The sequence below is a fragment of the Eretmochelys imbricata genome, chromosome 11 (assembly GCF_965152235.1).
Source record: "Eretmochelys imbricata isolate rEreImb1 chromosome 11, rEreImb1.hap1, whole genome shotgun sequence".
Classification (NCBI taxonomy): domain Eukaryota; kingdom Metazoa; phylum Chordata; order Testudines; family Cheloniidae; genus Eretmochelys; species Eretmochelys imbricata.
In genome coordinates, this window is record NC_135582.1 from 71,160,244 (window position 1) to 71,188,107 (window position 27,864).

The 27,864-nt window shown below is 42.4% G+C and overlaps 1 protein-coding gene across 2 annotated transcripts in view; it reads right to left on the bottom strand.

Annotated features, from left to right (window-relative positions):
• Positions 1-27,864, bottom strand: part of AGAP1 (ArfGAP with GTPase domain, ankyrin repeat and PH domain 1) — a 696,795-nt gene that overhangs the window by 219,716 nt on the left and 449,215 nt on the right. For both annotated transcript variants that reach the window (XM_077830624.1, XM_077830625.1), the window contains exon 11: positions 9,408-9,576. In XM_077830624.1, the coding sequence (XP_077686750.1) occupies positions 9,408-9,576 (169 nt within the window). The remainder of the gene's footprint in view (positions 1-9,407; positions 9,577-27,864) is intronic.

Sequence of the window (27,864 nt, forward strand, 5' to 3'; positions counted from 1 at the left end):
TTTGGAGTAACAGCCGTGTTAGTCTGTATTCGCAAAAAGAAAAGGAGTCCTTGTGGCACCTTAGAGACTAACCAATTTACAGCAGGATTTGTGCTGGAAATGGCCTAACCTGATGCTCACTTTAGATAAGCTATTACCAGCAGGACAGTGGGGTGGGAGGAGGTATTGTTTCATATTCTCTGTGTATATATAAAGTCTGCTGCAGTTTCCACGGTATGCATCTGATGAAGTGAGCTGTAGCTCACGAAAGCTCATGCTCAAATAAATTGGTTAGTCTCTAAGGTGCCACAAGGACTCCTTTTCTTTTTGCAAATAGTTTTTTCACCATCAAAAGGGAGATCTTTGATGGTGTTCTGAACCTCGCAAGGAAAAGTAGACGATGAAAGCCAGGAAGCTGGACGCATCACGACTGCTGTAGCAGTGGACCTCGCAGCTGTGTTAGCAATGGACCTCACAGCTGTGTTAGCAACATCAAACACAGCTTGTAGTGCGGTATGGGAGATGATTTGTCTGTCAGAGACTATGGCTTTAAACTGATTTTTTTTGCCCTCTGGAATGTCATCAATAAAGCCCATGAGTTTCTCATAATTTCTGTGGTCATATTTTGCCAGAGCGGCCGCAAAATTAGATATCCGGAATTGTAATGTGGACAAAGCATATATTTTATGACCAAGCAGGTCCAGCCTTTTACGTTCTTTATCAGCTGGGCTAGACCTGGGAACTGGGGTTCATTCTTTTGGTTAGCTACCTCTACTACCAATGAGTTTGGCGCTAGGTGAGTAAAAGGAACTCAGACCTTTTGGAAGGAATAAAATATTTCCGGTCAGCTCGCTTACAAGCAGGTGTACTAGTAGCTGGTGTCTGCCATATGGTTTTGGCAGGATTCATAATGGCTGGATTTATAGGTAAGGTAATCTTGGATGTGGAGGAAGGTTGCAGGATGTCAGTCAACTCATGCTGGTTTTCAGAAACTTCCTCCAGATTAATCCTCAACTCATTGGCAACTCTTTTGAAGGGGTCTTGAAATTTTAAGAAGTCATCCAACAGTGTTGGTGGGGGAGGCAGTATAGCCTCATCCTGTGTGGATATGGGCTCCACAAGCGTTGGGGAGGCATGTGTAGTGTGTTCATCGAAGTGTGGAGTAACAGCTTGTTGTTGTGTCTCATTTGTAGCTGTATGCAATGGTGGTGGCGGCAAGGTGGCATTGCTCCTATTTTTGGCATCTTGGTGATCATAGTGGAATCGCTTTTATGGTGCCCATGGACCCCAGTATTGCCACTGACTGGGGAAGGGCATAGGTGGTACCATCCACGGGTTTGTATACCAGGGAGGGAGGTCTTTGATGAGCGAAGACCTAGATTTTCTGTGACGTGTGCTGATTTGGCTCTGTGACTGGGAGAACTGGTATGGTGAAAAGTCTCCCTGCACTATGGCTTCCTCATCAGTAGAAAAGTGAGATAAAGCTAGAGACAGGTGTCCGGACCACATGCAAATATCCGGAGAAAAATAGGTGTCAAGTGGAGGTGACTGTAGGTTAGGTGACACCTGTAGGTCCGGTGAATGAATGAACTGCAGTGCCGGAGAGCCTGTGTGAAATCAGGAGTGCCTGAGGCACTGGAGGGTCATTTGGCACCAGTGTTCTCTGCACCGTAGCGCTCAATGCATGCACTGAGGTCGGTGGTGCCGGGGAGGTAAGCGCAGCCCGCGTCTCTTCCGGCAAGGTAATCTCTGCTGGCACCGTGTCCACTGCGGTGCCAGATGGTGCCATGAGAGAGGCAGGCAACTGGAAGCCTGAAGCCTCGGCACCGGGAGCTTGCGCTGTCACCGCAGCCACAGGCGGGATTAGCGCGATGCTGGGGGAACCGGCACATCAAAGGTGCTGAGCCCGGGGAAGGTCTGCATAGAAGAAATAGACCTGCTCAGCCATCGTTTTGCTTGCAATGTTTCCCTTCTGGGTGAGGGAGGCAGTTGTTTTCTCTTTTTGTCCTTTTTGGAGGCGGGAGGGCTGCAGTTCACTGAGGAGCCCGTACCTGGGTTAGAAGCAGGTCCGAGTGACTTCTGCCCAAGAATCATTTTCAGGCGGAGTTCTCTGTCTTTACGTGCCAGGGATTTTAATTTGGAACAATGGGCACATTTTTGAGGAAGGAGGGACTCCCCCAGGCATTTTATACACTGAGAGCGACCATCCAAGATAGCGATGGCGTCCCTGCACGTAGTGCACCGCTTAAATCCTGGGGAGCCAGGCATATTAGCATCAGCTGGACGCTGAGAGGAACAAGCAGGAATGAATTTTTTTTTTAAAGGGATGAACTTATCTAGTAACTAGAGTGCTAAACTAACGGGAAAAAAGGATGTAGAACGGGTAAAAGAAAAAGTTTTAACGAGTCTGCTCTAGGTCCGACTCAGGCTGGGGACGGTAGAGAAGGAACTGAGGAGTTCAGCCACGCATGCGCACAATTAAGACAAGTCTGGTATGTGAGGCAGGCTCTGTTCATGCGCAGCCAATACGCATACTGCTGTAAAAATCTCTGAACAATGGTGTGGGGCGCACCGACATCTACAGTGGAGCACCCACAGGGACACTCATCTCGAAGAAGAATTGTGGCTGAGACCAAGCAAGAGACGGTTGATTTTAAAGCTCTGAAACCATAATTTTTGCCCATGGAACAAATAAATAAATTGTCTTTCCCTGACAAACTTTGTTCTGTCCAGGTAATGTAATAGCCTGACAGACATACTGGTGATGCCGCTTACTTCCCTAAGAATCAGAAGGACTGAAAAGGAGGTGTGATGTCTGGATTTAAAAATGGTAAAAAGAAACAACTGAGTAAAACTTGAGACAATTAAAAACTTTTAAGTCAATCAGTGGTTCAAAGAGTAGTTCATCTTCCAGCTGGCTACAGGAGTATGACTACAGGATACAGTTTTACGACTACCTTGGAGAACCTGGCAATGTTAGAATAAGGAGCTTGAGATGCTTTCCCCCGTATATAAATCGAAGGTGACTAATGTAGTCAGATGCATCTATAAGAGAGGTGCTGAAGGTCAGATCTTCAACAAATCACCAGAAAGAAAACGAAGGCAAGTTTTGACTGCCATTGATTTTGGACAGATTTTTACATTCCAGTGTTTGAAATGTGTTAGACATGGCACTTGGCCTTGGATGTAGAGTCTAGACTGTAGGAAGACATCAGCTAACTGTTTAGCATACCCAGAGTCTTCAAAAGATTTGTCCTCTTAAGTTCCAGCCCATCAGTTTGAACCTGACAGGGTACTGGCAACATTGGGTCCTGTAGTCTCTGGAGAGAGGTTACTTCCATGGACAAGAGGCTGATATTTACACCTGTCAAGAGAATCCAAGCCTGTGGACCTCTTAGGATGACACCAGTCCCATCACTCCTCTTCTATACACATCCTGAGACAGTTTGCGCTCATTCACCTTTCATTACCTGGTGCCAACTCCTTGGAATCCCCATCATCTTTCCTGGACGCTCAAATAGACACTTGTGGATGTTCAGAAGGTCTCTTTTGTGAATCTGATGATTCAAGAACCTTAAAACAAAAGCTTCAAAAAGCTCCCAGAAGCAGTCAGATTTATAGAGCTGAAAAAAAAGTCTCTCTAAAGAAAGAAAGAGAAGACCCTCTGGAGGATTTTTTGCTCTTGGTTTCACAATTTTAGCCAGATTCTTCTCTCTTGGACCAAGCTGAGCTTAAAAAGTAAGAAAGAGTCCTCTGATGGAAGACTCTTGTAGCTCCTCACTCTTCAACTATGGAAATTATATCACCCTTGATAGGCATTAGGATGCAGCAACCCTCTCAACACTTGATACCATCTTTGTTCTCTCAACAGAATCCTACAGAAGGCATTCTTGGGCACAGTGTCAGATGGATAACAAATTATGTACTTCCCACTTTTGGGAAGTTCTGTTGACAGAGATCCCTACCATGCCATGACTAAGGGATCGTGGATCAGACAGCCAAAAAATAACATATTTGGGTCTGAACTTAAGGCTGTCTACAGAGCTGTGCTATCCTTTAAAATACACCATCTTCTTTGCTCTGTTATCATACAAACTGACAATTCTGCAATCAGTCTATATTAAAAAAATCAGGAATCCACATGAAGCAGTTCCCTAGCCAAGGAAATCAAAGAGTTGCTCATCTAAGACACACACAGGCTAAAGAATGGCTGCATGAATTGAGTGATGGAAACCACTATGGGGCATAGCCTTCAAAGCAGGACAGGAGAAGAAGTGAGGGTGGTCTGATCATTTGGTTCCCTTTCATTCCTCACTGTACCCAACTCACTCAGTTTTGCTAGATGCGGGAGAGACTTCAGCCACTCAATATTAATAGCTGTCCTAGTAAGCCATGAAGAGGGCACTAGCAATGATGGCAACCGCCATACCTGGGTGCCAGCCCTGGTAGAAAGACAAGGTTTGTGGTGCAAAACCACCCTAAGGATCCTCTGAATGTTGGGAAGTCTGCCCTAGGAGAGGTAGGTCTTGTTTAACTACCCACCCTGACATTCAGAGGATATGGCTGGTAGCATGAGAAAGAGAATCTCCCCCATTTCAGACTCTCACTACAGTTTGCTTTCTCCCTGCCTTTCTATCTGCTCTGCCCATGGAATGGACAGTTCAAGTTCTTCTGGACGGAAGGCAGAAGCATTCCTAAGTGCTGGGCAAGCAACTCCTGAAAGGGGGCAGTGTTGGAGCCAAACTTTCAGTACTAGAGCAATCCATCCACCTACCTTGTGGGAAGTGAGAAGCAGCTTGTTAGTTCCAGGTCATGGGAATCTCATGGAGAAAGTTGAAAACATATTGCTAGAGGTTTGTAACCTTTGTTGAGATGATACTCCCCTCGACTGTCTTGTGAGAATAGCACCGGTGAATGGTAGGAGGACAGAGCTTCTAATTCCCAACAAAGGATGACATAGGAGTAAGAACCTTGACCTACAGATCTTGGCTCTCTAGAGCAGCGCTGTTGGTTCTGTCATGCTGCTGACTGGCTGACCAGTCTAACTATAATATCCCCACTCTACTCACCCACGCCCAAGTCTGTTAAAGTGGCCCGGTGAGAAGTACTGCTGCTCAGGGCAGCAGTGAAAGGGCACTAGAAATTCTGCTGCCCTGAGACAGGAATAAGCTGTGTTGAGGAATTGTTCCCTCAGCTCCACTCTCTATTTGGCACTGAATTGTAGTCTGGCCCTGATCTGCTCTGGTGAGTGAAGTTAAGCACAGAGCTAGTATTGCAACTATACACCAAGTTGGACAATGGGAAAGATGCTGTATGCACCTGCACCTCTCAGTGTGACCCTTCCCACAATCCTATTAATAAGGGTTTGCTGCAGTTTGGCTCCCCTCCTACATCACACGCTGGAGGACAACATATGCTTCATAGGGATTGATGTCCAAACAGAATGACCTGAATATATACCTCACTCCGATTGGTTGAAGAAGATGCCAAAAGGGTATAACTGCCTCTCAAAGACACTCACATCAGGACTATAAAGCGTCTTTTGCCTACTAAGTTATGTCACCAATTCATACATTTAAAAAAAATGTAAAATACTTTAAGGATTTATTTCTATTTTTTAAAATGTAAATAGCAATAATCCATCAACCCCCTTCAAACGCGAGTGAAAAGGTCACAAATATCAAAGTTGATTGCTAACTCGGTAATAAAGGGGAAAAACCATCCCAGTGATCAGCAGTGTTTTGATAAATTGGCCATGTGGTTGACTAAGGAAAGAGGTGTCTAATCAGCAACATTTTTTTTTTTTAGTACATCAGATGCAGCAAGCCTGCCAAACCACCAATGGGGCCACTGGACGACTGAGATGCTAAAGAAACACTCAAGGAAGACCAGGCCGTTGTGGAGAAGCTAAATTAATTCTTTCCATCAAGTCTTCACAGCAGCTGATATGAGGGAGATTTCCACACCTGAGCCATTCTTTTTAGATGACAAATTTAAGGTGTCAATAGAGGAGATTTTGGAACAAATTGATAAATTAAACAGAAATAAGTCACCAGGATCAGATGGCATTCAGCCAAGAATTGTGAAGGAACTCAAATATGAAATTGCAGAACTACTAACTATGATATGTAAGCTACTGCTTAAATCAGCCTATGTACCAGATGACTGGTGTATAGCTAATGTAATGCTGATTTTTTAAAAAGGTCCCAGAAACAATCCTGGCAATTACAGGCTGGCAAGCCTAACTTCAATATCAGCCAACTGGTTGAAACTATAGAAAAGAAGAGAATTATAAGACATTTAGAAGAGTATGATTTGTTGGGGAAGGGTAATCATGATTCATCAATTTATTACAATTCTCAGAGTGTCAACAACCATGTGGACAAGGGTGATTCCCTGGATATACCATACTTGGACTTTCAGAAAGCCTTTGACTCCATGCTCTGGAAGTCCCTAAGCCTCTGACTGCCGGATGCTGGGACTGGTCAACAGGGGATGGATCACTCAAAAATTTCCCTGTTCTGTTCTTCCCCTCTGAAGCATCTGGCACTGGCCACTGTCAGAGACAGGATACTGGGCCAGATAGACCATTGATCTGACCCAGTATGGCCGCTCTCATGTTCTTAAGGTCCCTCACCCAAAGGCTCTTAAGCAAAGTAAGTAGTCCCGGGTAAGAGGGAAGGTCCTCATGGAACAGTAACTGGTTAAAAGACAGGAAACCAAGGGTAGGAAAAAATAGTCAGTTTTCACAGTGGAAAAGTTAAAATAGCAGGGTCCCTCAAGGATCTGTTCTGGTATCAGTACTGTTCAACATATTAATAAAGGATCTGGAAAAATGGATAAAGAGTGAGGTGGCAAAGTTTGGAGATGATACAAAATTACTCAAGATAGCAAAGTCCAAATCAGACTCCAAAGAGTTACAAAGGGATCTCTCAAAACTGGATGACTGGGCAACAAAATGGAAGATGAAATTCCGTGTTGATAAATTCAAAGTAATGCATACTGGAAAACATAATCCCAACTATAAATACAGAATTATGGGGTCTAAATGATCTGTTACCACTAAAAAAAAAAAGATCTTGGACCATTGTTGAAAGTTCTCTGAAAACATTCTCTCAGTGTGCAGGGCCAGTCAAAAAAGCTAACAGAACGCAAGGAACCATCAGGAAAGGGATAGATAGATAGAAAATATCATAATGCCACTTCATAAATACATGGTATGCCCACATCCTGAATACTGCGTACAGATGTGGGTGCCCTATCTCAAAAAAGATATATTGGAAAAGGTTCAGAAAAGGGCAACAAAAATGATTAGGGGTATGGAACAGCTTCCGTATGAGGAGAGATTAATAAGACTAGGACTTTTCAGCTTGGAAAAGAGATGACTAAGGGGGGATATGATAGAGGTCTATAAAATCATGACTGGTGTGGAGACAGTAAATAAGGAAGTGGTATTTACTCCTCCTCATAACACAAGAACTAGCGATTACCAAATGAAATTAATAGGCAAAACACACAAAAGGAAGTATTTCTTCACACAGCCCACAGTAAACCAGTGGAACTCTTTGCCAGAGGATGTTGTGAAGGCCAATTGCCTGTTAGGTTCACTCCCTCAGGGGCACCCGGAATTGGCCACTGTCAGCAGACAGGATACTGGGTTGGATGGACCTTTGGTCTGACCCAGTATGGCCATTCTTATGTTCTTATGACTATAACAGGGTTCAAAAAAGAGCTAGATAAGTTCATGGAGGATAGGTCCATCAATGGCTATTAGCCAGGATGGGCAGGCATGGTGTCTCTAGCCTCTGTTTGCCGGAAGCTGGGAATGGGCGACAGGGGATGGATCACTTGATGATGACCTGTTCTGTTCATTCCCTCTGGGGCACCTGGCATTGCCCACTGTCGGAAGACAGGATACTGGGCTAGACGGACCTTTGTTTCCTATGTTCTTATGTAATATTGTGTGCAGTTCTGGTTTCCCCATCTCCAAAAAGATATATTAGAATTGGAAAAAAGTACACAGAAGAGCAAAAAAAAAAATTATTAGGGGTATGGAACAACTTCCATATGAGGACAGATTAAAAAGACTGGGACTGGTTCATCTTAGAAAAGAGATTATGAAGGGGGGATACGATTGAGGTTTATAAAATCAGGAATGGTTACGAGAACACGTATAGGGAAGTTTTATTTATCCCTCCACATAACGCAAAAACCATGGGTCACCCAAATGAAGTCAATAGAGAGCAGGTTTAAAACAAACATAAGGAAGTACTTCTTCACACAACATACAGTCCATCTGGGGCACTCGTTGCTGGAGATGTTATGAAGACCTAAACTATAGTTGGGTTCAAAAAAGAATTAGATAAGTTCATGGAGGACAGGCCCATCCAGGGCTACTAGTGAAGATGGTCAGGGACACAATCCCATGCTAGGGAGGTGGTGGAATCTCCTTCCTTAGAAGTTTTTAAGGTCAGGCTTGACAAAGCCCTGGCTGGGATGATTTAGTCGGGGATCGGTCCTGCTTTGAGCAGGGGGTTGGACTAGATGACCTCCTGAGGTCCCTTCCAACCCATATATTCTATGATTCTGTGCTCTGGGTGCTCCTAAATGTCCCACTGCCTGAAGGTGGGACTGGACGACAGGGGATGGATCACTCAAAAATTGCCCTGTTCTATCCCTTTCCTCTGAAGCATCTGGCACTGTCCACTGTCAGAAGACAGGATATTGGGCTAGACAGATCCTTGGTCTGACCCAGTATGGCCACTCTTATGTTCTCTAAGAAATGAAGCGTCCACTCTCACCCACTGTTTCCTGCTTCCGGTTTGGAGGAGCATGGGACATTTTAAAAAGGAAGCTGCGCTCTCACTTTCTGCAGCTCAGTGTATTGGAGGATTTTGCAAATGAAGATGTTCCTCTTCTGACCCTGCTTCCAACAGCTGACAAGAACATGGAGAGGGAAGAGACAAAAGTTGGACATGGGTGCTGTGAATCCCATTGGCAAATTGGAAGTGCTCTTTTCCAATGGCATAAATCTCCTGTTTCTAGCCCAGCAGGGATGCAACATATTGGACGCAATAACCTCGCACTGGGACAGGACTGAATATTTCTCATTGTTAGCCTTTGTGTAATTTAGAAGGGAAATAAGGAAATATTTCACTGGCTAAGCACTTTAAAATAAATTAAAAGGTGGCAGTTCAAAGGTGTTCAGAGGTTTGAGATCTCTTGTGGAAAATGGATTAGTAGACAGAGGGAAAGTTTAACAGTCATGGATGTCATTTGTCACTTGAATTTGTAATTTATTTCATAGCTATCATTTCCACATAGGTGGTATATATGTGTGAGAGTGAATGCATATGTTCATACACTAACGTATTTGACTGGAAGAGAACATATGTTCTTTTGTTTTGCTCAACTTGCTATTCTCTTACCTGAATTAGGAGAGATGTGTAAACTGCTCATGTCTTTGGACATGCCATTCGTTTTGGGACTGGAGATGGGTGCACAAGCTGACGTCGCTCGAGGTGGCCTCTTTCCTGGCACTTTCACAGTAGTTCTCAAAAGGTCGATTTCTTTTCCGTGAACGTTCTGCATATAGTCCTGCAGAGAAACAAACCAATAAAAATCAAAAAGGTACAAGAAAACCAGAAGTTAGAATAGTATATTAAGAACTGGAGACTAAAAGTGGGAAAAGACTTTCATAATTCTTTCTTATCAAATACATAAATGCACCAAGAGGACAGATCCTAATGCAGAAAGAGGTTGGTCAGTGGCTTGCATAAAAACAACCACCTGTCTACTAGGATTCTGCAGCACAGCAAATTACACTCATCTTCTTTACTCCCGCACAGAGTCTCCAGAAAAAAGAGGCCTTTGCATCTGTTCTCCAAAGAGAATTCTTCCATAGAATTCTCTAACAGTATGTGGGGTGACCAATGTAATAGTATTGTCATGTAGACTTAGCCAGACTAATAGCTACTATATCTGAAGCAACCAGATATTTCACGAACAGGGTCAAAAATTGAGTGGTTAGTATGCTAGAGGTAAAAAACGGCATGTACAAAAACCAGAGTTGCATATTTCTGAGTTCCTCAACTCCATAGGTAACTATGGAAATAAAATGGATTGAAACGATCTTATATTGTTCTCTTTTTTGGAAACAGTCTTGTAATTCTTAGTTGCCAGGCTAACATTTATTTTTGTGATAACAACGATGTTCTCTTCAGGGTTGTTTCCCATTAAGTAATTGACTTGATTCCATAATGTTGGGATTAGGAAGGCTGAATTAAAGTCAGAAGGATTAAAATAGTTTCTTGCACGTAGGCCTGTTATGGGTCCAAATCACTGCAACTCTTACATGGCTACAATTTGGTAAATTATTTATTTTCCATAAACACCACTTCACCTTTAACACAGCAACACAAATTTTACAATATGAAATACACATTCTGTTTAAACATGCTGAACTCTGCTACTGGGGCAATACTTATTTTCTGGTAGACTTATCCAATTTGATAAAGAAATTATATCAGATTTCTTCAGATTGTTTGTGAATGCAGTAAATATCTACATGGTATGAAGGGGAAGTCGGAACAGTTCACTGGAGGTTTTAGAGTGCAGAGTGACACTGAAAATTAAGTATCAGAGGAGTAGCCGAAAATTAAAAAACCCTCCCTTCACTAATTTCTGGTACAGTACAAGATGAAAAGAATAGCTCCCCTTATAAAACATCAACTTGGTATAACTTTCTTGTTCAATGCCAATTCTTCACAAATTAAAATACAATAAGAGGAACGTAATTGAGCATTTATTGCTTATGGGCTCTAAAATGAGGCTAATCAGATAGTGACTAAACCTCAGCATGCGCTCTTTTAATAGACACATTTTATTTAACATACAATAACTGATGTATTCCATTTAAATTTTGCTAATGGAGAAGTTTAAAGTGTTCTCTACAAATTCTGGAACTGGAGCGAGTACACAAATCACCTTTAACACTCAGTTTCGGAAATGTCTCAGGTGCAGATCAAGTTGCCTTAAATAGAGAAGGAATCAGGTTTGAAAGTGAGGTATAAACTCACTGAAGAAAGAGTAAATTAATGTTGGGAAGCAGGGAATAAATATACTGTAACTATTATTTTACTATTAAACAAAGGTGCCCAAACAAAATAGAAGCCCCACAAGCACTAAATGACAGTTTACATTATTACTTTCTATGGATGTACTGAATGCACATGACAAAGACCCTTTCATTCTGTGCTGGGTGCATAATAATAATCCTGTACATTTCCCCGTAAAGGGAGAGAGGAAAGCACTGAGCTTCCTTCCACTAGGATGTCAACTCCCTCCTAGCCCTGCATCCACGCATCTTAGATCTGTACTTGAATTAAAAGTTACAACTACAAAATAATGCAGCATGGTCAGAAGAGTGACGTGTGGTTTGATCAGATTAGAACAGATGAGGGTCTCGCTGTCATCTGGAATATGATGTGTTAAAGAGAAGACAGCAAGTCTGATTTTGATATGCAAATGTTACAGATTTAACTCCCCTAGATGTTAGTTGTAGAAAACGCTGATCTGAGAAAAAAGGGGAAAAAACTCTTTAACAAGGCATGAGGGTAATTCAAAGCCAAGTACTTTTAAACAGCACTTAACAAGTCCCTAGAGCCTACTCAACAGCGGGCCACCCCAGAAGTGCCATCTTCTGCCCCTCAACAGCTTGAAAAAGTAGTAATTGCAAATCCATTTGCATTTTTCTTCTCAAGTTGTCCATGTTCATCATTCAGCACTGTGAAAAAAACAAGCACCAGAGCAAAGGGAACCCTCCCCAAATGCGTCAATAACAAGATAACGGAGTGCCTGAATCCCCCCCACACTCCTGCTCTTACACCTTTGCCATCAGTTGTTTTTCACATTTCACTCCTAATTATGTTGCATCTATTGCCGTATACTTAATTAGCTGCATTAATGTGATTTCTTTTCACATAGTCAAGCAATTAAGAGCTATGATTGAGTTTCATTCAATTAGCCTCAACAAACATGCTAATTGATGTCCCAGATGCAAATGAGGTGCAATGAGAGAAACCTGCTAGCAATCGAGAGTTGTGTCAGAGAGACACAGCTCTCAGCTTGCTGACAGAAGCACAGCTTAACATGGCTACCACCTTCTGTGGAGCTGCCTTTCGAGGAAGGGAGATAAGTCATTAATGCCTCAGTGTACCAAACAGATCCCTACAGGAATACCATGCAGCACTGAATCAAATCAATGTCGTCTCCAATTCTCACAGCAATGGCAGGTAGTTGCACTGTAAGTGGGGAAAATGTGAGGCACTTTACTAGGATTTGGTAGGCGTTACAGATATTGTAACTACCGCATACACAACTTCTTTAGCTAAAAAATTGTTTAAAAAAGTGTTCATCTAATCTCCGAGCTTGTGAAATACTACATAAGTAATGGCCTACAGTTATCAGTAACTGGCGACTTCATCTTAGTCAGCTGTGGGGCATGCTGGTACTTGAAGTTAAGCCTAGAACACATCAATCAATCAATATTCCCTAAAAATACACTCACTATATTGATTCTCATTGCTTTTCATCCTGAGGTAACACCTTTAGCAGTTTGCTCAAATATAGCGCCACTGAGTGTTAATTTGACTACTCAAGGCAAGTGACTAGTATCTATAAGACTAAATTAACTGCTAAAATACCCGTGATTGCCATAGAAAGGACAAATACTTCTGGAAGCTGCAAAATGTTATTTAATAACACCTCAAAATGAATTGCCCATAGTGAAAAGACATGATACACAATAATACAGCTTTCTTTTCAGAAACACTATAAATGGAAATATAATTAAGTTAAACAGTGAAATGGATGGAAGCTGCTTAGGCAAACACAAAGACTGACTAAAGAGATAGATATGACTTTGCTTTCTAAATAGGCCTTGTCTTGAGAATATTTAATACTGCTATTTAAGGATGTTCCTTACTGACTGGAATAAATAATTGCAATGAAAACATTACACAACTGTTGGTATACATTCATGTGGGCTTCAGTTTTTTAAATCACTCTCACACAAACAAAATTCAGTGAACACCGGTGTCCAACTATCATACATTCATTCCCAAAACAATTAGAATCCTCCTTTATAAAAAAAAAAATCTAATAAAAATTGCTATGAAGAATTCTTCAACAAAACCACTATTCATGTTATGGAAGCACACAATCTTGTCTAGAGGAAAAAAGAAATCAAACTTTAATTTTCAAAACTTAAGAAAGGAACCACAAAAATGTCCTTCCATATCACATAACATTGGGCACAGTAGTTTAATTTCTTCTCTACACTACTGTCTGCACATGAGAATAGGCCTTTATTTCAACACTGCTTCAAATAAGAAAAAATCAGAACACAGCTCCACCAGGTTTGGAGGCGTGTACAATGCTCTCTTACAACACAGACACGGAGTTTATTTTAAAGGCAGAACTATAGGACCACGCGCGTTCCTGCTGTATGTTCCCTCCATTCCTCATGTTGCCTGTCTGGACTCTACATGCCTTGGCACAGGAACTATATTGTTAATATGATTTAAATGCATGGCACAGTACATTGTGGATGAAATACAAATAAATAAATTACCAAAGTCTATCAGCTGCATTTCACTTTTTCTATTTCCAAAACCTAGTTTATTATGCAAGAACACTCTCCATTTGTTCATGGCTCCATCGCATTTAAAAAGTTACCCCTGCCATTGAGCAACCCCTGCAAGCACCCAATCACTTTTGTTTCTACAACCTGACTAATAAGCTAAGAACAGCTAGTGAAATGTACAAACTAATACAATAAATATGCAAACTCAATTTTTAGAAACCAAATACCATAAACTTAATTCAGGTTTAAAATCCAGTACATCTGACGGCCTTAATCTCCAGTGCATTTCTCCTTGTGGTTAAACAACACTTGTGAAAAGTAGGTGTAAAATACTACCATTCCAATTACTTTGCACAGATATAAATAACCATACAAAGAGCAAGGAAGCATAACCCACACACCTCCTAGATGTGGTGTTCTGTCCCATCTAGTGGCACCGAGACCACTTAGAGAGAGATAAAATGAGTCTGCTCTACAGCCTTAGCTAACAGTCAGTTGGCTTTTAGCTCATACAGTAGAGGCTCATGCACTAAGCTCCAGAGGTCCCAGAATTGATCCCACCCACCACCGACCGGGGTCTGTCAGAGTTACAGAAGCAGAGATGGAGCTTGAGTATTGCAAAGCAAGTGAGACCTTTAAAAGAGAATGAAATTATCAAGTAGATAGCAAGAGGCCCTGGGAGCCTAAGTGGGAGTATTCTGCACTGCTTTATGTGATACACAAAAATGAGCGACTCAGATTCTTGCTGCAAAAGCAGACCAGGACTGGGAGACACTGTACCTTGTACTGTTGATACTGGACAGTTCTGAAATTACAGTGAAAGGTCCTATGTTCCAGTGTGGTCCTCCATGCATAGAAACCATATCAGCTCTTTCCCTGGGAGGCCTCAGAGCAGGGGATTCTTAGGACTCCGTCTGGTTGCATTTGGATGGACTATAGTTGAAGCAGCCCTTCTCCACAATCCTTCCCCTCACACGACAGAATACACATACTGTTTACCACGATTAGGGCCCTACCAAATTCACGGTCCATTTTGGTATATTTAACAGCTATAGTATTTTAAAAATCTTAAATTTCATGGTTTCAGATATTTAAATTATAGTGTTGTAACTGGGGGGGGGGGGGGGTCTCAAAAGTGTGGGGGGGGAATCACAAGACTATTGTAGGAAGGTTGCAATATTGCCATCCATACTTCTGCACTGCTGCTTGTGACAGCCCTGCCTTCAGCGCTGGGCTCCCAGGCAGCAGACGCAGCGCTTCCTGCAGCTGGCAGAGGTTCACGGAGGTGGGTCTGACCGGGCCCCGGGAGCAGCCCATGCTGGGGAAGAGGAAGTCCAACCCCTGCCCGGGCAGAACTAGCAGCTGGAGCCAGATGCATGGTAGGAGCCCCTGGCTGGGATGCTCCCAACCCTGCCCCTCTCCGGCTCTGGGCCCGGCCCTCAGGTTTAAAGGGGCCTTGGGCTGGCTGTGTGTGTGGAGGCGTGGGGGTGTGTGTGACCACAGCGCCCGGGGCAGTTGCCCACTGTGTCCATCCATAAGGCCCACCCCAAAAGTGACAACCTCCCCGTACCATGCCACCCTCACTTCTGCTTTGCTGCTGGCAGTGGTGTTACCTTTGAAGCTGGGCGCCTGCCCAGCAGCCTCTGCTCTGTGGCCATCTAGCTCTGAAGGCAGTGCAGAAGCAAGGGTGGCAATACCAGGGAGTGCCCCACAATTGACAGGTTTCACAGTGGAGACTAGATTTCACAGACCGTGATGCATTTTTCATTGCTGTGAATTTGGTAGGGCCCTAACCACTGACAGCTGTTTGGCTGAGTACACTCTTCTTGCATGCTCAACATCAAAATACTCATCGCAAGTGTGTCACGAAATTAATGTACCTAAACCTAATCTAACCTCTCACTTCTCAGAAAGTCCCGGAAAAAAAACTGGTCCCTCAAATTTTCATTGTCTTTCTTGCATTCCTTTCCCTCTCTCTATCTCTCATCAATAACTTACTCTAAGATAATAAAATACAGAATTTAACCTGAAGAGTGTTGGCTTTTTCCAGTCAAATATTACGTGGTACATGAATATTTCTGTAGTCTTCAAAGTGTTAGCAGCCAAAAAAAACACACACTTCCCATTCTGTGACTTGTGTTGACACAATCTAACAGCTCCCATTCCCCATGCTAGAAACTGGTTAAGACACAGGGCAAGTAGTTAGGAGTTTTATTCCCACTACTATTATTGGTTTGCCCTGTGGTGCTGGGCCAGATATTTGATACATGTATGTCAGATTCCCTGTCAGCAGATAGGAGACCCTGCTTGTCTATCATACAGAGATGTTTGTGAGGCTCACTGCATTAAGGCTTCCTTATCCATAGGTGAAAGATGCTGCCGAAGTATTAAAACAGAGAGCCCGTGTTTGTATCTCAGGATGGAATGTTGGAAGTTTTTGGAGAGAGAGAGCTAAGATCAAGATGGCATATTTTAGAGAATAATACTGACTTAGGGAGCCATGAATGGTAACCTGCAAAGCTATTGTTCATTGTCAGCAACAACTGCTTTGTCAGAAGCGGGTGCGAGACGTGGACTGGTAAATGCTGAAGCCGTACTTTTGTGTGTACATGGCAGTCAGACATTTTTATTGCAAAATGCCGTCTGGAAAAGATGCAAAACAAAATTGCTAAACTGCAAAGGAAAAAAAAATAAGGGGGAAAAACAAAAGGCCCCCTTCCCTTTGCTTATTGAGTTCAAAGGCATAACATGCAGCACCCTGCAGCAAATGGGAAGCTACACTAATTTTAAAACCATAAAACGCTATAAAGTGCCCTGCGGGGCAGGACTACACTGAAGCTAGTTGCACCTAAATAAGACATGGTTCATTTACTTCACAGCTTAGCCTAATGTAATCATCAGTGGATTTCTAGCCTAGAGTTGTAACAGGCAAATAGCCGATACTGCGGAGGCGACACTCCCAGCCATAGAGGGGGCCTCTGCTATATTGCTGTTGATTAGAAAATTTTTCAGTTTTGACAAGCACTTAATGAACATAAATCGCACCTTGATTGGTTTCCATTTGGGGCCACAGGCACACCTGCAAAAAAAACAACAATCTCCAACTCCACTTCCCCCATTCTTTGCAGAGAACTCAGCAAAAAACCTACAGTCCGGTTATGAGCCACATAAGAAAATATTTATCACAGGTTTCTGTGCAAGCAGCAGTGAAAGAACATTTTCCCTAAACGCCTTCCTACAGAGAGATATGGACATTACGTCCTTTAACATCTTAGTGCACTGTGATTTCTTAAAAGGTACTACAAAGCTACCTCCCCAGAAAACAACATTGGGGGACAATTAGTCATTTTAAAATGTGTGTGTCAGTCTGTTCTGGAAAACACTCTGATCAACCTAAAGCTCCTTCTGAGAAGGTAATTTTGTTCCCTTACTATTAACATTGGGAACTGAGACCCTGAAGTTAAAGGAATAAAATAAACATTCACTGTGTCTATGCTATAGTATTAATCAGATCAGTTGATGCTTGGGGACGGAGGGGTCTTTCAATGTATAACACCAGATCTCAAACATACAAAATATTTAATTTTTCATAGTTTGCACATTGTCATGGAAATCTGAGCAGGTTATTCTGTCTCTGCCCCTCAATCCCCCCTGCTCCCACTAGATCATAACAAGAACAGATCCAACATTTCGTAAGCACTAGATCCACAATTTGTCTATCACAAATAATTTATGTAACATGTATGTCTATACTGGTTAGTTCTGCTAGAAATGGAGCTTTATTTTCATAAATCATCTCTTCATAAATCAATACCTTGCCTATTTAAATTGCAACTTGTTCAAATAACCAAACAGTCTTTTTTGACAATGAGCTTCACTCTTTGTTGATATCTATTACATACTGCACATTTACACTGTTCTGCAAGTAATAGTTCCATGTGCATTGCAGTTCCCTACACTAATTACATGTGATAAATCTTGTGTCATATGCTCTGAAACAAATGGATTCCAAGCTAAATATGCTTTATATATTCACAGGTCACTTAATGCACAAACAAGGAGAATCTCTACCCAGTTGTGGGACTAGTTACATGGAAACAGCAGGAATAATCAGTCTTCATTACCCTAAGCACAGACTGCTTAAGTGGGAGTCTTTTATGGTACAGCTTACTGACCATTATACAGGACACTGAGAACTCCACATTTCATTATGCCCCTGGTTGGCTGTGATTTTTCACTTGGCATAGCAGGTGCAGTGGTGATTTCATTTAGGGCTATGCTCAGTTTGAAGGGACACTGTTAAGGTTGTTAGGATTTAAAATTTACTTACCTCGACAGTTTTCCCACAGTGCAATCCTTACCTTAAGGATGGCAACTATGTATTTAGGTGTGGTTTTTTTTTTAAACTAATCCTTACTGAAGCACTATTTCAAGAAAACAACGCCCTCGTAAACAACAAACTGCATGGATGATCTCCTGCAGCGGTCCCCTCTGGCGCGCTACCAACCCCTTTGTTTCCCATATAAGCACACATGCTATCACACACAATATATATATTAGTTGAAAACACACAGCGGTGACGTGTGATATCCCATATGATCATGGCATAAGGTGGTAAAGTAGCACAGGCTCTAATGACCATTTTTGCTGAAGAGGTTACCATGTAGCGTCTACAAAATAACTGCAGCAATGTATCAAAGTATGACAGAATTAAGAAGTGAAGCCCAGAGGAATTGTAACAAATGACATCATAAAGCAGTATACTATTCTGAACAAGGTTTTAGGACAGAAGCTATTAAACTGGTCCACAATTATTTTTGTGTGGACGATATATGGTATCAATACCTCAGATATGCAGCTAGAATTAGACACAACACTATATATCTTTCATGCCTGTTTTCCATTTACTCCAGTGTTTCATACATATTGACTGATAAAAAATAACTATAACACAAATTTGAGCATTGATAATTTTGTCAAACATATATTACCCCTAAAATCACCCTGTCGACTTCTCTTTCCCAGGGTTTGCCCTGAATGCAAAAGGTTTCAAAGAGTACATCTGCGTTCTAATTGATACATAGCAATATGAAGTCATAAACAAAGCAATCTTTGGGTCAACTCCCAGACCTATTCAACGTGACCTGATTTTATGATTACTATGGCCCTTCCCAGAAAATTATTAAAGAAGAGAATTCAGACTTCACAGATATCTAGAGTTGTATTTTCATTTGAAACAAACTATTTTTTATTGACTACGATCATCAGGGAGAGTGTGGGTAGTTTGTTAATCCAACATACCTATACATACCTTGGGGCTGTGAAACAGTTCAAGGGGAAACATACTTTTTGGAGCAAGAGACGAGCCAGCCAAAGATGTTTGCACAAAGTTATTCATATACCCCGTTGTGCAACACAGCATTTAAATACTACGATAGGCAGACTGCAAGAACCAATGTTGCCAGCCCCCATACTTACAAAAAGACTTACTTACAGTCGTCAGGTCCCCAAAATCATTAAATTGACCTAAAAAACAATAATATATTTTGGGTTCTTTTTGGCCACTGAGTTTTTATAGTCCCCATTTTCAAGCTTTTCTGCAGAAGCATGAAGTCAAGGAATTTTTTTTTAACACGAGAATCCCAGCTTTATTTAATCACATGGCTGGAGGAGCTAAGGCTTTAAGAAAACAACACTAAATATAGTGAGATGTGAGAACATTGCTGGAGTTGGCTACACCGCTGGACACTCGTATGTCACATTTCAACAGTTTTTACATGGATCGTCATTTAAACTCTGATTGGGTCCTAGAAGATCAGTCAGTGCCTGTAGAATTTCACAAGCCAAGGTACTGTTATGGTAGTAGTGTCATTACAATATATCGGAGCACATCTGTGCGAAGCAAGACAACTCCTAGACATGCTGAAGTTTTACACACCATTATTGAAACATGATTACTTTGTCTGATAATGGAAAAATCATTCCTAAGGTCTTCATCATTAAGCCAACGTGAACTACGTTTCTATGAATGATGGAATGAGCTCATTTCCCCTTCAGTTAGCACTGCTCATAAGAAAATGGATTTCCAGAGTTGTGGATACCAACTAGAGATTTCCCAGGCCAAACTTATTCAGATGAGTCTCATCTGGGTACAGTATAACAACATTTTTTTGTGTCACTCCTGCAGCACCACCACAATCCCAACAACCTTTGTGAATGTCATTTGAACAGAGTCTATCCCAAATGGGAGAAAGATGAAATAGAAGCAGTGCTCTTATGCCTCAGACCTCAGAACATTATGATAAAAACACCCAGCTTTCATACAGCATTTTTCATGTGTAGATCTCAAAGGATGTCAGTATCAGTACCCCCATTTTACAGAAGAGGAAATGGAAACAGAGATGAGATGACTTGCCCTAGGTCACCCAGCAGGCCAATGACTGAGCCAGGTACAGAACCCATATCTCCACAGTCTCAGTGCACTATCCACTAGGCAAAACTGCCTCCATACAATGCTATTCTCTGTACACAGTCAAACCATTCTCTTGGATATGTACCCAAGATATATAGGTGCTAGATGGACAGCTGGGCTTTATGAGGACAATCAGCAGGATTTCCCTCTTATTCTTCGTTATTTTGGAAGACAATGAAAGAAGAATAAAGCCGTGGAAACTTTTTCCCAGAAGAAAGTTATTAAATGGTTTCATTTTCCCACAGGCATCATGAGGAAGAGGAGACCCTCCCTTTACAGAGATGTTGGAACTTACCACCTTTTGCATGGCGGGAGATACCAGAATTGTTGGAACACTTTTGAACCCACTGTGTCTAAGATCAATGGTGAGCCACGCATGCTGGAACTAGATGATCTTCCCACACTTCATCCTTATTCTGAGATGAGATGAACTTTTGGAACGGAACCATTGGAGCTTTGTTTCTGCCCTGGTAAAGTTTAGGCTTTGGTTTTCTGCTTGGGAATCTCAGGGTTTGTCTGCACGGGGACACTCAGGAAAGTTAATTTGAGCTAAGTAAAGGTGGGAATTTAAAGTGGATTCGGTAACCTAAAGCAAATTAAGACAACTTTAATTCTGAATGAGTATGTCCACACAGGGGTTTAATGCAGTTTAACTAATCCACTTCAAATTTACACCTTTTATTAATTCAAATTAATTTTACTTACTCCATGGAGACATGCCCTAACAATAGCTTTGAGTACCAAGAAAAGTAGGTAAGAACTGAAATCTTGGGAATACAAAGTAGGGAGCATCTCCTTAGCAATCTTCGGAGTAGTCTTCAGAAATTCTCAAAATAAGCTGTATTTCTTGAAATACAAAGACAATTCTGAGCTTTGATGAAAGGCACTTTCCAAGGAGCCCATGCGCCATATAACCAGGATAATGATAAAACCCTCCCTTCCCCACAATCTACCATGGAGCTGTGTATTGATGTAAAAAACACAAATATAGAAACAAATTGATTCAAATACAAAACAAATTAAAATCCCCCCAGGAAAAAGTTACATTTTCATCTCTTTTTTTCAGAAGTGGGAAAGTGAACAATTGAAGTGGATCCAGGGGCAGAACACTTTACACTGAGGACAACCACAGCTAAAGCTGTGTCATCTGCTGACCTGTGGCATGCTGGTAAAAAACCCAAAAAGGTAGATGGGTGTCAAAATAGGTATTCATCAGGATAACGCTAAGTTAAAGAGGCTTCAAACACGAACTTGTCCTTCACCATTAAAATAGCACTACTCAGCAAGTATCCTAGAGAATATACACAGGGAGCCCTGATGCATGGCACAATGCCATTAGGAACCAAGAGATGCCTAGACAAACTCTCATGGGTCCCTTTGTGAAGGCAAGACAGACATGTAAGATGAATAGGTAGAGATGGTGTACTGTGAAACCTGCAGGTCAAAGTTCTCTCTCATTATCCCCTCCATTTTTCTATCAAGGTAGTCCCTTAGGCACACCAAGGGAAGGGCAGGTTTAAGGTTCTTGGAAAAAAACTGTCAGCACCAAGTCCTGAAAATGTAGGTTGCTTATGTATATATTTTATCCTTCTTTAAGAAAAGGAAAATGCGTTTAGTGATTGTGAAAGGCGTCAGGCTGACAGCATTAACAACTGAAGTTACTTATTTAGCTAGCAAAGTATAGCTCAAACTTCCCCATGCTGCCCTGCCATTGTCTCTCAACTCTTCTGGAGGTATCACCTCTAGAACTTAGATGCTAGTTCACTTTCTGCATCTTTGTGATATTTTCTATGTCTAGACTGCTTACAAGGGTGCCAATTTTGATACCGGTTTGTGTGACAGACTTTTCACTCGGAAATGATCCAAGACCACTGAATCATTTCTCATAGGCTGCTGAACATATCTGAGAGTAAGGACTTGTGATCATTATGACCTTAGACCTGATATGAAGCAAAGTTGCCAAACACACTGTCAGTTCTTAAAGAATAGATTAAATATTTTAGTCCCTGCAACTTTTGCATCAACTCGAACTGCAGTACAGAGGGATTGAAATTGCCTTTTCATTTATTTCTTCCCCATATACCGTTCCCATCCCTGCTATTCCTGAAAGGGTTGCCAAGTGCTACACGTTAGGGAACCACAACTCTGAGAAATGGGTTACTCACCTTGTGCAGTAACCGAGGGTATGTCTATACTACCCACCGGATCAGCAGGCAGCGACTGATCCAGTGGGGGGGGGGGTTGATTTATCACGTCTAGACTAGACTAGACACAATAAATCGACCCCTGAGTGCTCTCCTGTTGACTACTGTACTCCACCACCACGAGAGGCGCAGGCAGAGTTGATGGGGTAGCGGCAGCAGTCAACTCACTGCAATGAAGACACCGTGGTGAGTAGGTCTAAGTATGTCGACTTCAGCTACGTTATTCACGTAGCTGAAGATAAGTAACTTAGATAGAACTCCCACCCTTGTGTAGACCAGGCCTGAGGTTCTTCGAGATGCGCCCTCCGTGAGTGATCCAGCTGAGGTATCAGTGCATCTCTGTGCCTTTGCTCGGACAGTTTCAGTAGCAGTGCCCATACGGGTCGCACATGCATGGTGCCAGTCTCATGGCCCCATTGATGCCTCATCTAGCATGCGTGTGACTTGAACCTCTCAGTTCCTTCTTTAATGTAGAGTCATATTGCACACTCCAAAATAGAGGGGAGGAGGGTGGGTAGTGGAGCACCCACAGGGGAACACATCTCGAAGAACCTCAGTTATTGCACAAGGTGAGTAACTTTCTCTTCTTCAAGTGATGTCCGTGTGGGTGCTCTACTTCAGGTGACTGTAGAGGACAGTCTGTCCTCTTGAGCATGGAAGGGGCTTCGGAGTTGGTTGGATGATGGAGGATAACACCGCTAATCCTAGCCGTGCATCTGATTCTGGACCTTGTGTTATTGCATAGTGTTTTGCTGATGATGCTATTGATCTGGTAGAATGTGATCTGGTCCCCGATGGGGATTGCATGTCCTTTAGTTGGTAGCATGGGTGAATGCACCACATAATCCATTTTGATAGTCTATGTGCTGATATAGCGGATCCTTTGGAATCTGTGCGATAGAACCAAAGAGTTTTGGGGATTTCCTAAATGGGTTGGTTCTACCCAGGTAGAATGCTTGAAGCTTGTCTAACGTCCAAGATGTGCCATGTAGCTTCATGTGCATTCTCATATGGTTAGGGAAAGAATGTGTGAAAATGTACTGGTTGATTTAAATGGAAGGGCGAGTATATCTTAGGGGTGAATTTTAGATTGGTCCTTAATGTAACTTCATCTTTAAAAAAAGATAGCATGTGGTGGGTCTGCCGTGAGAGCCCCTATTCCTCTCCCACGCGTCAAGCCAATGTGATTGCCATTAAAAAGGTGACTTTCATTGATAGGTGCATGAGGGAGCAGGTCACTAAGGGTTCGAATGGGGTTCTGGTGAGACCTTTTAAAACCAAATTAAGATCCCATGGTGGTATAGGTGGGCATACATCTGGGTAGATTATTTGTAGGCCCTAGAGGAATCGTTTGGTGACTGGATGTGTGAACAGAGTTGTTGCATCAATTTTTTGGTGAACGGCAGTTATAGCAGCAAGGTGTACATTGTTTGAACGTATGAATAGGCCAGAGTTTTTTAATTTGAGAATGTAATTTAGTGTCAGTGGAAGGGGTGCTGACATAGCGGTGACTTGTTTGGCATTGCACCATTTAGTGAATCTCTTCCATTTCTGTAGGTAAGTCTTACAAGTAACAGACTTTCTACTATGTAGCAACACTTGTTTGACCTGTTCCAAGCAGGCTAATTCGTCATAAGTGAACCATAGAGGAGCCATGCTTTCAGATGGAGCATCTCTAGATTTGGGTGGTGAACTTGACCCTGGTGTTGTGTTAGCAGGTCCGTCTAAAGCAGTAGGGTGATTGGGTTATGTACGGATACCACTGCTGTCTTGGCCATGTGAGGGCTATCTCGCTTTATTGTTCTTATTTTGTGTATCATTTTCAACAACAGTGGTATGGGTGGGAATGCGTACAGGAGAGATGTGTCCCATTTGATTCGGAATACATCCCCCATCAATCGGATTCCCAGACCTACTCTCGAGCAGAATTATGGGCATTTGCGGTTTTGAGTTTTTGTGAAGAGGCCTATAGCTGGATGACCCAATTGTTGGAATATGTTCTCTAGTATCACCTTATTCATCTCCCATTTGTAATCATGGGGAAATTGTCTGCTAAGTTTGTCTACAGTGGTGTTCTGGCATCCAGGCAGGTAGGAGGCAGAGATGATGATATTGTGTTGGATTTACCAGTTCCAGAGTTTCATGGCTTCGGTGCATAGTGAGTGTGATCGGGCCCCTCTCTGCCTGTTTATGTAGAGCATGTATGAAATGTTGTTGGTCATACCCATATGTTCTGGTTCCTTAGCAGCAGTAGGAAATGGAGGCAAGCATTGTGAACTGCGCAGAGTTTTAACAGATTTATGGGTAGATGCGTTTCATCGGTGGACCACTGTCCCTGAATCGTGTGTTGTTGCATGTGTGCTCCCCACCCGAAAGGCAGGCATCCGTTGTGAGCACCTATGATGGTGGTTCCTGTGTGAATGGAATCCCCGAGCACAAGTTGTTGGGTTGCGTCCACCATCTCAGGGATTCCTTGACTTTGGGTGCCATCATTAGTCATCTGTTTAGGCCATGTTTGTTTGGCCTGTACACAGTTCCTAGCCATCCTTGAAGGCATTGCATAGGAAAATGTGCATGTTTCACCACAAATGTGCATGCTGCCGTGTGACCCAAAAATTGGAGACATGTGCAGGCTCATATATGTGGGCTGCTCATTAGTACGGCTATGAACTTGGTCATTGGGTCCAATTTGTTTATTGGTAGGGACACTTTTGCTTCCACTGAATCAAGGTAAGCCATGATAAACTCTAGTTGTTGAACGGGGTCTAGGGTTGACTTTTTCTCATTTATTTGTAGACCTAGACTCTGGAAGAAGTCTATCGTCTGTTGAGTAGTCCGGATGCTGACTATTCAAGCAGGTGACTTCAGAAGATAGTCATCCAAATAAGGGAATATTATTATCCCTTGTTTTCTTAGGTGTGCTGCTAATACTGGGAGAATTTTGGAAAAGAGTTGAGGTGCCAGAGGTGCTAGATAGGCCATAAGATAACACTTTGTATTGATAGTGGTCTGTGCCTAAGGTAAATCTTAGGAACCACCTGTGATCAGGGTATATAACAATATGAAAATAAGCATCTTGTAGGTCGAGAGCTGAAAACCAGTCCCCTGGTTCCAGTGCTGGTATTATCGTTGATAACATGACCATCCTGAATCATCATTTTCTCACAAATTTATTGAGTTTTCTGAGATCCAGTATAGGGCTCCATCCCATTTTTCTTCTGTTTTAAGAACTGGTGGGAATAGAAACCCTTCCCTCTGTGTTGAGTGGGAACTACTTCCACTGCACCTAGCTGTAGAAGGTGGTCGTGAGTGGGAACCTGAAGAGGGACAAGGGGCGGGCGGGTGTATAGAAATGAAGGGGATGGAATAGCCAGTATGGATGATTTCTATGGCCCATTTGTCCATGCTGATGGAAGACCACTTCAGGTAGAAAGGGAGGAGATGATCTCCAAACAGATCGTTTAGTTGGCACTGTAACGTGAGGGAGGTCCTTCAGACTGTCGACCAAGCCTTCAAATTTGCTATTTGGATGAAGGAGCTTGGGTCGCAGCAGGTGGTAGGGGTCTGAGTCTTTGTGGTCTCTGTTTTTGTTGATCTTATTGGTGCTGATGTTGTTGTGTTAGGGTGAATATCTGTTTCTTTGGTATGATTGATACCTATTTTGTTTCAGTTTCGTGGCAGGTGTGTAAATGCCTAACCTGCGGAGTGTTGCCTGCAAATTTTTCAAGGTGTGTAACACCTTGCTGGTTTGACAGTGAATGGGAGGTCTTCATCACTAGCCTGCATTTCCTGGGGGGACCCCAAAGAGCTCAACCATGAAGCTATCAAATGACCACCGTGTGAGCAGTGGATCTTGCTGCAGTATCTGCTATGTCTAGGGACAACTGTAGGGCCATCCTTGCTATCATTTGCCCCTCAGAAACCAGTGCTTTAAAATTGTCTCTTTATTAGCAATATTCCTGAGGAAAAAAATCCATGAATTTACCATAGTTTCTGTGGTTATATTTGGCAAGTAGTGCCACATAGTTTCTGTCACAAATATAAAGGGAAGGGGTTAAGAAGCTCTGATACAGTACTATAACATCCTCTTATCTGTAAAGGCTTAAGAAGCTCAAGTAACCTGGCTCGCACCTGACCCAAATGACCAATCAGGGGACAAGATACTTTCAAATCGAGGGGGGGTGAGGGTGGAAGGCTTTGTCTGTCTGTCTGATGCTTCTGCTGGGGACAGATCAAGAAAGCAAGCAATGCAACTCCTTTAGAGTTAGTAAGTAACCTAGCTAGAAAATGTGTTAGATTTTCTTTTAGAGTAACAGCCGTGTTAGTCTGTATTCGCAAAAAGAAAAGGAATACTTGTGGCACCTTAGAGACTAACCAATTTATTTGAGCATGAGCTTTCGTGAGCTACAGCTCACTTCATCAGATGCACGATATGCATCCGATGAAGTGAGCTGTAGCTCACGAAAGCTCATGCTCAGATAAATTGGTTAGTCTCTAAGGTGCCACAAGTACTCCTTTTCTTTTTAGATTTTCTTTTGTTTTGGCTTGTGAAATTCACTGTGCTGGAGGGAATGTGTATTCCTGTTTTTGTGTCTTTTTGTAACTTAAGGTTTTGCCTAGAGAGATTCTCTATGTTTTAAGTCTGACTGCCTGTGAGATTATCTTCCATTCTAATCTTACAGAGTTGTTCTTTTATCTTTTCTTTGTGCTTCTAATAAAGTTCTGTTTTTTAAGAATCTGATTGGGGTTTTTACTGTTCCTAAAAACCCAGGGTTGGTCTGTGCTCATCTTGTTTATTCTCAAGCCACCCCAGGAAAGGGGGGTGTAGGGCTTGGGGGGATATTAGGGGGGAGATAGGGTTCCAAGTGGCCCTCCCTAAATATTTGTTTGAATCACTTGGTGGTGGCAGTGTTTACCTAATCCAAAGTACAAGGAGAATTTGTGCCTTGGGGAGTTTTTAACCTAAGCTGGTAAAAATAAGCTTAGGGGGTCTTTCATGCAGATCCCCACATCTGTACCCTAGAGTTCAGAATGGGGAGGGAACCCTGATAGTTTGCCACTCTGAACGGGAGTGTGGAGGAGAAATAGACTTTTGCGTCCAAATAGGTCCAACCTCTTACCATCCTTATTAGTGGGTGTTGACCTGTAATGTTGTTGCTTCCCTCTGTGTGGCCGCCTCCTCAACAAGTGAGTTTGGTGCTGGATGGGTGAATAAGAAATCTGTTCACTTTGAGGGGATAGAGTACTTTTTGTCAGCCCTCTTACAGATTGGTGGTATAGTGGCCGGAGTTTGCCAGACTGTTTTGGCAGGTTCCATCTGTGCCCCATTCATTGGCCGCTCTATCTTAGATGATGAGGATGTTTGCAAGATGTCAAGTAGTTCGCATTGGGCCTCCAGAACCTCTTCAAGAAATATTTTCAGTTCCTCAGCCAGCCTTATGAACAAATCCTGGAAATGACTGAAATCATCAGTGGTTGGTGAGGGTGGGGGTATTATTGCCTCATCTGGAGAGGATGAGGTGTTATAATGTGAGGTGAAGTGTCTGGTGGCATACTCTCCTGTT